A 13,395-nucleotide genomic window follows, 5' to 3' on the forward strand; every position below is an offset into this window, starting at 1 on the left:
AGTTTTCTTTTCATAAATAAAATATAGATTAATCAATTAAAGTTATTAAATATATTCAGTCAAGATAAGTGAATGATTTTCTTTTGTTCTTTGATTAACATTAATGACAGGCAGAGTGTTTATTAGGCTGCTGTCTCTTTAACATCCCACTGATGCAAATTACAAGTTATCAATATTTCATCTTACTTTTTGCCCATATATATATATATATATATATAAAACAATATCTGCACCAAAATGCAAATATTTTTGCTCAGTTTCATCCTCTGAATAATACTGATGTGCGTTCTTTCCTCAAGTATGAGCTCCATATTTTCACTATATCCCTATATGGGACATAAAAACCTGATGTATAAAATATGCTAAAAAAAATGAAAACTTTTTTCTTTTATATTTTGTACAGTTCTGTTAATAGTTGATGCATCAGATGGCATTCGAGTGATTGTAAGACATTTAAGTGTCTATGTCAGTATGCTGCAGGTGAAATTTGCATTGTGTGCAAAAATACTGTAAATTCGTCACAGTGAAGAGGGGAAACTATGGAAGGAACAATGAGTAATGCATTCGAGTGGGTAGATCAAAGTTTTAAATATACAACCTTCAATAATGGATTTTCCCAAATGAGCTGCTAACAAACATGACATCAGTTAAAATCATGAGACTAGTGAGTTTTATAGGGGCTCCAGACAGTAATTGTGTTTAGTTTAAATGTTTATATTTCATTTCAAAACTTAAAATGATTAATTCAAATGAGTTTATGAACGATAATGGATGCACAAAACGTATTTCATCATTTGCTTTTACCTTGGTACCGGTATGAAAGTCATCCACAGCTGTGGTGCCCATGAATGACAGCTCCATGTGTGTGTGAGTGTCTATTCCACCCGGCAGCACGAGTCTGTCTGTGGCATCGATGACCCGTGTGCCAGCTGCTACCTGCAGATCTGAGCCAACTGCACTGATAACTCCATCTTCAATATACACGTCTGTCATCTCCGAGAAATCCTCATTTACCACCTTCCCTCCTTTAATCAAAATCTGGCTTTGAGTTGTCATTTTCTATTGACTAAATAACTAATGCACAAACGATGATTAAAAAGAGTCCAAATTATGCTCTGTAAATTAATTTGTTTCTTCAGTAAACATGTACAAACTCTAAAAGCATGAACCACTGTGTATGTCAGTGTTGGGTTAGAAGTGTGATCTGCAAGACTGAAGACTCTTTCTGAGTGTTTTTTTTTTTTTTTTACCTCACACCTATTTTATTGTGAAACATGCCCGACCTACCTGTCCAGCCTGAACAAAAAGTGTCAGGATATCTGTAAACATGATTCAAACACGTCAACTGCGAAACCTGTACAACCTGTTTCAAACAAGATATGAACGGAATGATGTACGCTACACGATTTATCTGAGATAACCGATTCGTTCGGATGGTTCGTAGTAGGCTAAACAGATTTTTTTTACATTTGTGAGTCTTCACTCAGAGCATCTTTTTGTTTATGTATTTTTAATGGGCCTAATATTTTATTATAATAAGCTTGTGTTTTAAATAGGCTACATTTGATATGATGATCTGTCGACAGTTAAAAAAAAAAAAAAAACGGCCCTGACCCTGGACCACAAAACCAGTCATAAGTGTCTTTTTTTCTGAATAAATAAGCTTTCCATTGATGTATGGTTTGTTAGGATAGAACAATATTTGGCCGAGATACAACTATTTGAAAATCTGGAATCTGAGGGTGCAAAAAAAAATCTAAATATTGAGAAAATCGCCTTTAAAGTTGCCCAAATGAAGTTCTTAGCAATGCATATTACTAATCAAAAATTAAGTTTTAATATATTTACAGTAGGAAATTTGCTAAATATCTTCATGGAACTTGATCTTTACTCAATGTCCTGATGATTTTTGGCATAAAAGAAAAATCAATAATTTTGACCCATACAATGTATTTTTGGCTATCGCTACAAATATACCCCAGCGACTTAAGACTGATTTTGTGCTCCACGGTCACATATAGACTAGGTCGGCCTATAGCCTACTGTATTTACTGTATGTATTTAACATAGACTACGGCTACTTGCCACGTAGGCCTATGTTTGATCAAAATCAGTTATTGGTTTGAAATGAAATATTTTATTAATTCAATCAGTAAAATGCCTCCGCGAAAACCAATAATTCCTATCAAACGACTTCTAGCCAAGAAAACGAACAAGAAACGCTGTATGTTATGTGTTTTACTTCCGTTGTTTTCAGTCGTGACCCGCGGTTATATTTCCCTCCCTCCATGCGTCCAGATGGCGCCATTTACCCATTTTTGTGTGATAAAGGTGACAGAGAAAGGCTATGAACTATTTACAGCGATCTGAAATGTTATCACCTCAGCCCGGACTCAGAGACCGTCAAGTGTGAGGAACTTGAATCCCAAATGAACCTTCTTCCCCGACATAGCAGCAGATATCTTGATATTTGCAAGCTGTAATGAAGATATCTCAGAATCATTTTAAGAGAAATTATGCAAAATATGAATTATCATAATCAATGATTATGTTTCTGGTACAGTGTCATTGATATGATCTGCAATGTGCAATGCATCCTTGTAGGAACAGTAAAGTGCTTGATTGAACATCTTACTTTCAGCTGTTTTGAAAGGCAAATTTGCCTCAGTATGCTTCAGATCATCATTCAACATCTCAACTCAAAGCTGAATGTGCATAAAAGTTCAAATGCAGCAATCAAACTAGAGACGCTAGGGTGTCTTTGCTGATGTTCTGATGTTGGAGTAATGATAACCTGACATGACCAGTTCCAGTAAATACATCCATTTGAATATTCTGTCTTTCTTCCTTTTCTTCCAAATGTGTCTAATTTGAATTGCAAAAATACTGAATACAAAATCTTAGATTTGCCTTAGATTTCAGCATAATTATGCTGCTGCCTACTTAGCTACAATTTGGAACAGATATAATTCAAAAACTACAGTACACCTCTGGAAATCAAACACATACTGATTTTACCCTGTTATTTGGTTTTCTTCGGATCTTCCAGCCATGAAACTGTTCATCACTCTGGTTCTCATCACCGTTTCTTTCTCCACAGGTATGCTATGATTTCGTTGTTTATCTAGTTATGTTTACCATTCAACATTTCATGATGCTTATATATACATTGTTGTTGCTGCTGCTGTTGTCATTCTATATGTATGAACAAAACTTGTGAACTTTAATAGTATGTAATTTTGTTATTTTATTTAAAATTGTAATTGAAGTTAACTGATACGTGAAATGAATGTATTTCATGTGTTTTATATGGCATTCTCTTTATATTTCAGTGCTCGCACTGAGATGTTACCAGTGCAAATACAAATACAGTTCATCTGAAGAATGCAAACAAAATCTAACAAAATGTCCTCTGCAGTGTGGCTCCGTCACCATATACAGCAGTAAGCATTACATGATTATGAAAAATTCATATAAGTTGAATTGTGTTTTTTTTTTTTTTTTACACAATCTTCATTTTTAATTGTCTGTGTAGATGGCGGTACATTATATAGCAGTAAGAAGAACTGCACAGATCCTGCCTTGTGTCTTATTGACAGCATACATTTTGGACAAAACGAAACAGTCTTCAATCCCCAATGCTGTGACACTGACCTCTGCCACATTGAAGAGGCACCAGGTACATAGATATATGCGAACAGACATTTTACAATGGTTGTATTCCATATTTTATTTTTGTAGTGTACAGATTTAGTGTCAATTTAATGTTAATCTGTTCTCAAATAAATTCTGTTTTGATTAGTCTCTGCATTGCACTATACTATTCTTTTTCATTCTTTCTTATCATAATATGTGTAGCAATGCCACGATATTCCAATGGGAAGATGTGCTACGCTTGTGACTTATTTAGTAGAGACTGCTCAAAAATTGTGACTTGTTCAGGTGATGAGAACAAGTGCTTCAGTATAACAGGTGATTACAGTCTCCATTCAAAATGTTCGATGTGAACAGAACTGCTTGTTTACTTTTTTTTCTGTCATGTATACCATAACAATCTAGTTTTTTTTTTTTCTTTCCCAGAAAGTATAACTGGCATAAAAACGAAAGGATGTGGGAACGAGATGATCTGTGAGAATAGTGTATTAAATACTCTGGGGTCTATGGCTGGTGCTCAGACGACATGCTGTGCAGGAATTCTGTGTAACAGCGGTCAGTGCTTGAAACAGAGTCTCTTCCTGCTGCTGGGGCCGCTTCTTTCTCTCTTTTCCCTCTGAGATGTTTTTGGTTCTCTTTTTGTGCTTTATAGACATCCAATAAGACATTTTTTGTAGTGAATGAAGTATGTTTCTATATAATCATGAATCATGATGGTGCTACTTTTTTAACTTTCTCTCTACTGGTTTTGGTAAAGGTAAAACGTTCTTGGTTAATTGAAGATCATTCTTTCTTTATTTATTCTAAACTTATGACGTATTTTATTCATGAAGGGGTAGATCAATCATCTGTCATTTTTATTTATCACGTCTCCACCAGCTAGCTGTCCACACTGGATTTGACAAAATGAATTAAATATGAAAATCCACCATAACAAATTATACAATTTAAACAAAGAGTGAAATAAAGCATTTTGAAACCATTGAAACTATTTCAATTTTTCCCCTCATTTTTTTTTCACATAACAAATGTTCTTTATTTTTTCTTTTTTTTTTTCTTTTCCCAAATGTTAATGTACTTGGCTCTTAAGGAGACATCATCAGGGTCAGTGAAAAGCATGCTTGAAATGAGATGTGCCCAAAACAAAGACAAATCAAGGCAAATTAAGGCAAATATCAGTTGTGAGCAGACTACTTTCACTTCACAAATTGTATAGGCTGATAGCATAAAGACTCGATTCTTTACCAAGCCGACCAATCAGAATCAGTATTCAAATGACGCAACGTCCTTTGCTTGGGTCTGAGACTGAAGAAGAAGGCGCAAGGCATGCTAACCATTCAGGCCAATCAACTTTAACATAGTGCATCATCAAAGCTGCTTTTTGTTAAGACAACAGGTGAGCATAAACTTAATATTGATCAAATACCTATTAATCAAGCGTCTGACTGACAACAAACGAGATTGAATGGCAGTGTAATTTATAAATTCATCTTCACACATGTGAGTGCTAGATCGAATGGCGCCCTGCATTTAGGTAAAAATGAGTAGGCTTTAATTAATGGTCTTTTAATTAATCTTATGACACTTGAGTGATTTGTGCCGTTGTTTTGATGTATTGATACGTCTTCTTTTGGCGTTTGAAGAGATTATATGTATTATTATTATTTTTTTTACTATGATATCGAGCTGTACATAAGCATATCACCATTTCACAAAATATGTCTGAAAAAAATAAAGCCTGCTGTATGTTTATTTATTTATTTAATTTAATTTTTGGTTCGATCAATATTAGGCCTAACTAACATATTAGCCTTCTAGGAAAATAAAACAGCTCAACAGCCGTCAGTCAACTGCAGACCCACACTTGGAGAGATTTACTGTGGGTTATTTGAAGTAGTTTTTTGTATGACCACACGGGGGTGCTGTTGGTCAATGTAGGTTAATAAAGTAGTCAATTCAGATGTTGTTTTCAGCTCTCACTTATTGAAGAGTCATCCCTGCTGTGCAGTTCCCTTTAAACTCTGCACGTTTTAAAAAAATGTTATATGCTTTTGGTGTAATTTAATGATCAGACATGCTCAGACGCTTAATCTTTATTAATTAAGACACAATTATTTACACAATGGCAAGAAAATTAACAGGATGGGGAAAAAAACTAAAGTCATTGATCAGTGATGTATTGGGTTTACATGAGGGGTGTCAAAATAGGTTTTAAAGGAAAAGGACATAGGAAAACCTATAAACTGATAACCTATTAAAACAGTTTGTTTGTTTGTTTGTTTGATCATTTATTTATATTATTTATTTGTTTATTTATTTTATTTGTGGATTTATTTAAAAAATAAACAAATTCACAAAAAAATTATTAATGCAAAATATGTAATAAAAAAATAAACAAAATAAAAGCACATAGCCAACATCACTAAAAGATAACTATGACTAATATTGATTTCCATATTTAAAATGTGTGTGTTTAATATTCCATCCGATGCATTAAGACATAAATGCATAGTAAGGAAGACCCAGGAACAGTTTTTCTTATGCTCAATCAGGAAATTCTTCATGTACTCATGTATCTAGGTTATAGTTGCACCAAAAAGTTGTGCTGTTGTTGTGCTTATTGGTTAATTTGCATTGGCAACATTACTTTTTATTTGCAGTGATTTGACGGAGTGTATGAATAAAGACTATAATGATTTATTTTGTTGTTGTTGTTGGTTTCCGTTGGGTCTTTTTGTTGTTGCTCAGGAATATCCTCAGAGCTGTGAATTGCATCAGCCGGTTCAGGGAAAGTCTTTTCACTGTCACAGCATCTTGTGCAGCTTACTTTGTCTTTGCTGCGTTAAAAAATAGAAAACTGACATGCACGAGAGACACAAAGATGCATGTGCTGGAAAGATAAGCAAGCTTTAGGGTTTATAAGTACCTAACCTCTCTCTGTCTCTCTCTTTATCTTTATTTTTTCTCTCACTCATTTTCTCCCTCACACACATACACACGCTGAACAATTCTGCATGCCTTAAGAGGATTTACAGGGTGATTTGAAGTGTAATCAGAGTATGAAATATTAAGAAAGCCAGGGCATCTACACTGCGCCTCTGCAGACGGGGATAAGAATTAACTTTCGCTCGTCAAGTCTGGGAGAGTTCAGAAAGAGTTGTTTGTTTATCGAAGCGCTTGCGTTCATATAACATGATCATCAGCTGCCAGACGCGACTGACGCCTCTGCCGCTTAGAAAGTATCTTTCATATTATGACCATAGCATGCACTGTAAAAAATGATTGTCGTTTTAATGGTACAGTATGCTGCGGTAAAAACCTCTTAAGTTCCCTTACTATAGAAGGCGAAAATCTAATCAATCTAACAGGACATTTAATGTAATTTTACTGTAAATTACTGTAATTTGTCATCTTATATGAAAAACTGTAATGACATTCCCAGTAATACCTGTTTGACACTAAACATGATTTATTTTTTCCTTATGAGTTATTTATATTAGGGTTTTATGTAACATGTAATTTTTTTTTCAGTTTTAGTTATTTTAGTACATCAAGTTAAGAAATAATAAGTAAAGTTTTTATTTTAGTCAACAGTTATTTTATTTCAAGTAACAGAATTTTATGGTTTTGTGGTATACTGAATAATTCTCATAATTATAATCATTATCAGTTTATTCTTCCTGTATGTATATATTTCTGATATGTTTCATAGTTATCACTATCCATTTTCTTATGTGTTTCTCCTTTAAGGGATTATTTACAGATTTATATTCGATTTCTATAATTATTATAATTACTGTGTTAATCAAAATACATGTTACAACTATTTTGGGATTTATCCTAAGAGTTATTGCTTCAAATTAATATGTTATATTATTATAGCTGGAGATGGATGTGTGTGATTGGTTGAACGGAAATGTGCGCGCCATTGCGTGCGTTTGTAGAGGGAGTTCTCGCGATAAGCTTCATTCATGGTAAAGCATCGGTGAAGAAGCATCGCTTGAACGCTTATTCATTTCATATCATCCTTTACAGGAGTACTACAATTTTGGAGGCACCGCTGGGATTGATGTTCGATGGAGTAACTCCCTGACCGGTAGAGCCCATTTAGCAACATCGTCCCCTTATTAATGACCCAGATGAGCTGCAGTGTGAGACATTCAGGACGAGTGGTGAAAAAAAATCTAATTGAGCAGTGCATGCGCTGGAGGTTCAGTTTGTTACCAGTGGCAGCAAGGTCAAGTCAGTAAGGTAAACACTACTCTCAACGGCCTGTCTACACAGCAGTTCAAATGGATGAGCTTAAACATCTTCAGGATGAAATTGGTGAGAAATTATGCACACTATCACATGAAAAGCTAGCAAAACTCAGTGTCTTTCTTCACCTGACACGAGAGGATGAGACAAATTTGACTCGTTTGTCCCTGTTGAGTCTTCTTAGTAACTATCTACTGAGAACTGAGCTAGAGGAGTTAGAAGATGACGGCATGGCTGAACTTTTAACAATTAATGATAAACTGAGCCAGCTCATGGGAATCACAATTAATGCTTCTGAACAGGGTACAGAGAGAGAGGAAAATAAACCTGGAGATGTTAACACAGTCCAGAGGGCAATGCAAGAAAGTAGAAAAAGTGCAGCTGAATTGTTTTCTGCCATGCACATTAGTCCCACCGCACCACAGAATGCAGCAAACAGACATACATATGTAGACCATGGGCAAGTTTATTCTCCACCCACATTTCAGAGACAAGTTACCCCAACATGGCAGAAAGACTTCAAGATTTCTGGTCTAATAGGAGATTTAGAGCAGAAAGACCGGCTCTCATTCTCCAGTCTGGCACGGCAGATAGAAGGTGGACTCAATAAGGGCTATACAGAACAGGAAATAGTAGATTCTGTCATCAGAGCTATCACACCAGGGCTTCAGCTGCGGAGCTATCTTGAGGGAAAGGCAGGGTTGACACTCCCAACGCTGAGACGGATACTTCGCTTTCATTTTCAGGAAAAAAATGCTACTGAACTATATAAGCAGCTCACCACAGAAGCTCAGTGCTCTAGAGAAACACCACAAAGCTTCCTAATAAGAGCCCTTGATCTTAGACAGAAAATTCTGTTTGCTTCTCAGGAGGATGACTCAGGGTTAAAATATGATCCTGCCCTAGTTCAGAATATGTTTTTGCACACAGTCTTGACTGAATTGCAAAATGACCGCATCCAAAGTGACCTTCAACCATACCTGTCAGATCCCACCGTTCTAGATGAAGTGTTGCTGGAGAAACTCAATGTGGCTTGTTCCAATGAGTCTGAAAGACAAAACAGACGAAAATATGAAAAAAGTGGTACTGTTCATGCTGTACAGCTAAACGAGCCTGCTCCTGAACAAAAATTCCAGTCCAAACAGTCTAAGTTCGATTTAATGTCACAACTGAAAAGCCTGAGTGATGATATCATGCTGATTAAAGAGACAATCCAACAACCCTTACCTGTTCCTCAGCAGTGTTTCGCAGTCTATAACAAAGAACCAGCAGCAGCAGTGTCCCCACAACATCAGATCTCATCTCAGGTTTCCCGACAGACATCAAGATGGACCCGAGTCCAAGAGCATCAGACCTGGAAACCAGATACAGCTATATATCAACGGCAGGCAGGTCCATACATGTCTCCACACCAGTTCTCACAAAGCCAACAACAGGTGAGGGAACAGAAAATACCTCTTCCACCTGCAAACCCAGTTCAGTTGTCCACTGTTCCACAAGAACATTCTCTCCAGCCGTGTCAGCATTATTCAATACCAGAAACTCACTATGGACAGCCGTGTGTGTATCCTTCTCCTCAGCAGCATCCCATGTCCATCAATTATGCAAGTCAGCCGTCAAGTTTTGCAGCACCGCAGTATTATCCCCAGCAGTATATGGTGCCACCACAACAGCACCCTCATCAGTTCCGCCAGCCCCGTCCCTCACGAGCCAGACAATGTTTCCATTGCCAGCAGCGCAAAGCAGAAGAACCTTGCACCCATTGTTACCACTGTGGCAGCAGCGAGCACTTCTCAACTGCCTATAGGAGCAAAGGTGCCAGACCTCAGACAGGAGCTCCATTAAACAGGAGCGGGTTGCCCCCAAGGGACAGGGTGTGATCCGAGTAGTAGGGAAGTCCCAAAAACATGAGAAATGTAGCATGGGCCATCAGAGACAGCTTGAGTCCCAGTAACTTGATAGTATTTTAACTGCCTCTTGTCAAGTTAACCAGCATTCTGCCGTCACATCCTTAGTGGGCAAACAATGCCTTGTGACCTGTTATCTACAGGGAAAAAAGACAGAAGCATTTTGGGACACAGGCTCCCAAGTATGCATTATAGATGAGCAGTGGAAAGCCAAATACACACCTGAGGTGACACTGAGAAACATTTCTGAGGCAACCGAAGCGCCAGACAGTCTGCGTCTGGTGGCAGCCAATGGAACGAACATGCCATACAGTGGATGGGTGGAATTGACCTTCAAGCTGGCATCCCCTGTAACCAATGAGAAAGAGTTAAAAATTCCTGTGCTTGTCTTGAAGGACCAAGAATTATCCAGACCTATCATTGGGTATAACGTGATAGAACAAATAATGAGACGGAATGAAACAAATGGATCTCATGATGTGACTTATGCGTGTTTGTACAGAACTGTCAGGAATGCTTTCCCTAGCATAAAGAAGAAAAGTGAACATACCTTCATCAATTTGGTGACTGCAGAGGGCCTCAGCGAGTACATATTAAGAACCATGAAGGAGCCTGTAAAAATATGGAAGCACACCGTTATGCAAATTCAGTGTCTGGCAAAAGTGCCTCACGTGAAACAGGACAGTGTGCTGCTGTTTGAACCACCTGTTAATCCACTGTACCCTGATGGCCTTGAACGTTTTGATACTCTCCTCATTCTGAAAAGGGGGGCCCAGTGATTACTATCAGTGTGCAGAATGGAACAGACCATGACATCATGCTCAGCGGTAGAACCGAGCTAGGAACGTTGCAGCCAGTTAAGTCTGTCTTACCAATAGCAAATCCACAGTCTGCAGCCACAGCCTCTATCACTCAGGTTCTACCAGAAACAATGGAATGAGATGGCAACAGAGATTCATGGGACCCTCCCGTTTGTGTTAGCCATTTAACTCTGCCCCAACAACAACAAGTGTAGCAGATGTTGCATGAAGAATGTCATGCCTTCTCGAAGTCAGATGATGTTATCGGCTGTGTTCCAGGTTTGCAACTGAGTATTTCATTAAATGATAACACCCCTGTTGCCCGCACATACACATCAGTCCCTAAACCATTATAACAGGAAATGAAGGACTACTTACACTACCTGATTGCTCAAGGATGGGTGGCCAAGTCTCATTCCCCTTACTCGTCCCCAATTGTCTGCGTCCATAAAAAGGATGGCAGTCACAGGCTGTGTATTGACTATAGGGACCTGAACAGCAAAACAATCCCTGATCGCCAGCCAATACCCAGGGTGCAGGATATCCTAGACGGCCTGGGGGGCAATGCGTGGTTCTCTCTGCTTGACTAGGGAAAGGTGTACCATCAAGGTTTCATGTCACCAGAGAGTAGGTACCTGACTGCATTCACAACACCGTGGGGCCTCTATGAATGGATCCGTATCCCTTCCGGCCTCATGAATGCGCCTGCAGTGTTCCAACAGTTTATGGAGGAAAGCTTGGAGGGTTTGAGGGACAAAATATGCATACCCTATTTAGATGACATCCTGGTCTTTACTGAGTCCTTCGACGAGCAGGTGGAAGCAGTAAGGAGAGTGCTGCAAAGGTTGCAGTCCCACGGAGTCAAGTTAAAACCGAGAAAATGTGAGCTCTTTAAGAAGGAGGTGCGCTATCTGGGCAGAATTGTCTTAGCTGAAGGCAGTCGTATTGATCCCACGGACACAGTTGCTGTAATGACACTTAAAGAACAGACACCAAGCACGGTGGGAGAGCTACGCAAGATTCTGGGCCTGCTCAGCTATTACCGGCAATACATTAAAGACTTCTCCCGGATCGCCAGTCCCCTCTACGACTTGCTAAAAGGTAACACTGACGGTGATGAGCCACAGAGAAAAGGAAAACACAAAGTAAGAAACAACAAACGGAATCATGTGGTGCCATCAAGTAAATCAATTGAGTGGACAGAACACCATCAGGAGATCCTTGAAAAGTTGATTAACTGCTTGATTCAGCCTCCGATCTTAGGATTTCCAGACTTCTCCCAACCGTTCATCCTCCATACAGATGCATCATCCTTGAAAAGTTGATCAACTGCTTGATTCAGCCTCCGATCTTAGGATTTCCAGACTTCTCCTAACCGTTCATCCTCCATACAGACGCATCCAACCAAGGGTTGGGAGCTGATCTATACCAGAATCAGAATGGCAAGCTGAGGGTAATTGCCTATGGCTCCCGGACCTTGACAGCGGCAGAGAAAAATTATCATCTGCACAGTGGGAAGCTGGAGTACTTAGCTCTGAAATCTGTATTATGCACCAACCTTTACAGTGTTTAGTGACAATAACCCATTGACCTATGTTCTGACCTCTACAAAGTTGAACGCCACCGGGTGCAGATGGGTGTCAGAGCTCACAGACTTCCATTTTACCATCCGCTACCGTCCAGGTAAAGAAAACATAGATGCGGACTCACTCTCCATGCCAGCGGATCTGGAAACAACAATGAGAGAATGTACTGAGGAGTTCTCATCTGACTGCATGGGAGTTGTAATTCAAGCAGTGGAGCTCCAGAATAATCCAGATGTGTCCCTTGCTGTAGCCTGTCAGAGTGTACTAACATGTGTGGAGGAAAATGAGGGACTCCTCAAACCCCTGTCAAAAGAAGAAATCAAAACAAAGACAAACACAAAAGGATGACAAGGACATTAGAGTAATCATTGAACACTTACAAAAAGGATCTAGGCCTCCTCAGCAATGGCGTTCGGTCAACTCGTTATCCAAAGTTCTTCTGAGAGAATGGGATAAGCTGAAGCTGGATGAACACGGCATTCTGTTCCGCCACACATCTCAAAGGGCACAGCTGGTATTACCAACTCAATTCAAAAGAACTGTTCTAAGGGAAATGCATGATGAGATGGGTCATCAGGGCCTCGACCGCACCACAAGCCTCATTAGGGATCGGTTCTTCTGGCCCTACATGCAGAAAGACATTGAAAACTATGTCCTGAGAACCTGCTCCTGCATCAAAAAAAAAAAACCATGCCGTGAGACAAGATACCCTTTGATACCCTTAAAAGTATCAAAACGACCCACCCTTTCGAATTGGTGTCCATTGACTTCCTTCATCTGGACAAATGCAAGGGGGGCTACGAGTACATTTTGGTAATCGTTGACCACTTCACCCGATTTGCACAGGCCTATGCCACAACCTCAAAATCATCAAAAACAGTGGCTGACCAGTTATTCAACGATTTCGCCCTCAAGTTTGGGTTTCCATCCAGGATTCACCACCAATTCAAAAATAAGCTACTCACCCAACTCAGAAAGTACAGTGGTGTCGCCGGCTCAAGGACCACCCCCAGGGGAATGGGCAGGTGGAAAGATTTAACCGGACATTACTGCAGATGCTGAAAACCCTGACTGAAAAACAAAAATCGAATTGGAAGTATGCACTCAAATTAATCTTTGCCTACAACTGTACTAGATGTGACGTGACTGGCTTCTCACCCTTCCACCTGCTGTTCGGCTGCGCACTAAGAC

General features: G+C 39.1%; 1 protein-coding gene across 1 annotated transcript in view; it reads right to left on the reverse strand.

The window, feature by feature from the left end:
* LOC107728457 (dihydropyrimidinase-like) overlaps positions 1–1,056 on the reverse strand; it is a 10,599-nt gene extending 9,543 nt beyond the window's left edge. The window contains exon 1 of the mRNA XM_016538617.1: positions 805–1,056. Within this exon, the coding sequence (XP_016394103.1) occupies positions 805–1,056 (252 nt within the window). The remainder of the gene's footprint in view (positions 1–804) is intronic.
* Positions 1,057–13,395: the final 12,339 nt, after the last annotated feature.

The sequence above is a fragment of the Sinocyclocheilus rhinocerous genome, unplaced genomic scaffold (assembly GCF_001515625.1).
Source record: "Sinocyclocheilus rhinocerous isolate Xijiao unplaced genomic scaffold, SAMN03320098_v1.1 scaffold66, whole genome shotgun sequence".
NCBI lineage: Eukaryota > Metazoa > Chordata > Actinopteri > Cypriniformes > Cyprinidae > Sinocyclocheilus > Sinocyclocheilus rhinocerous.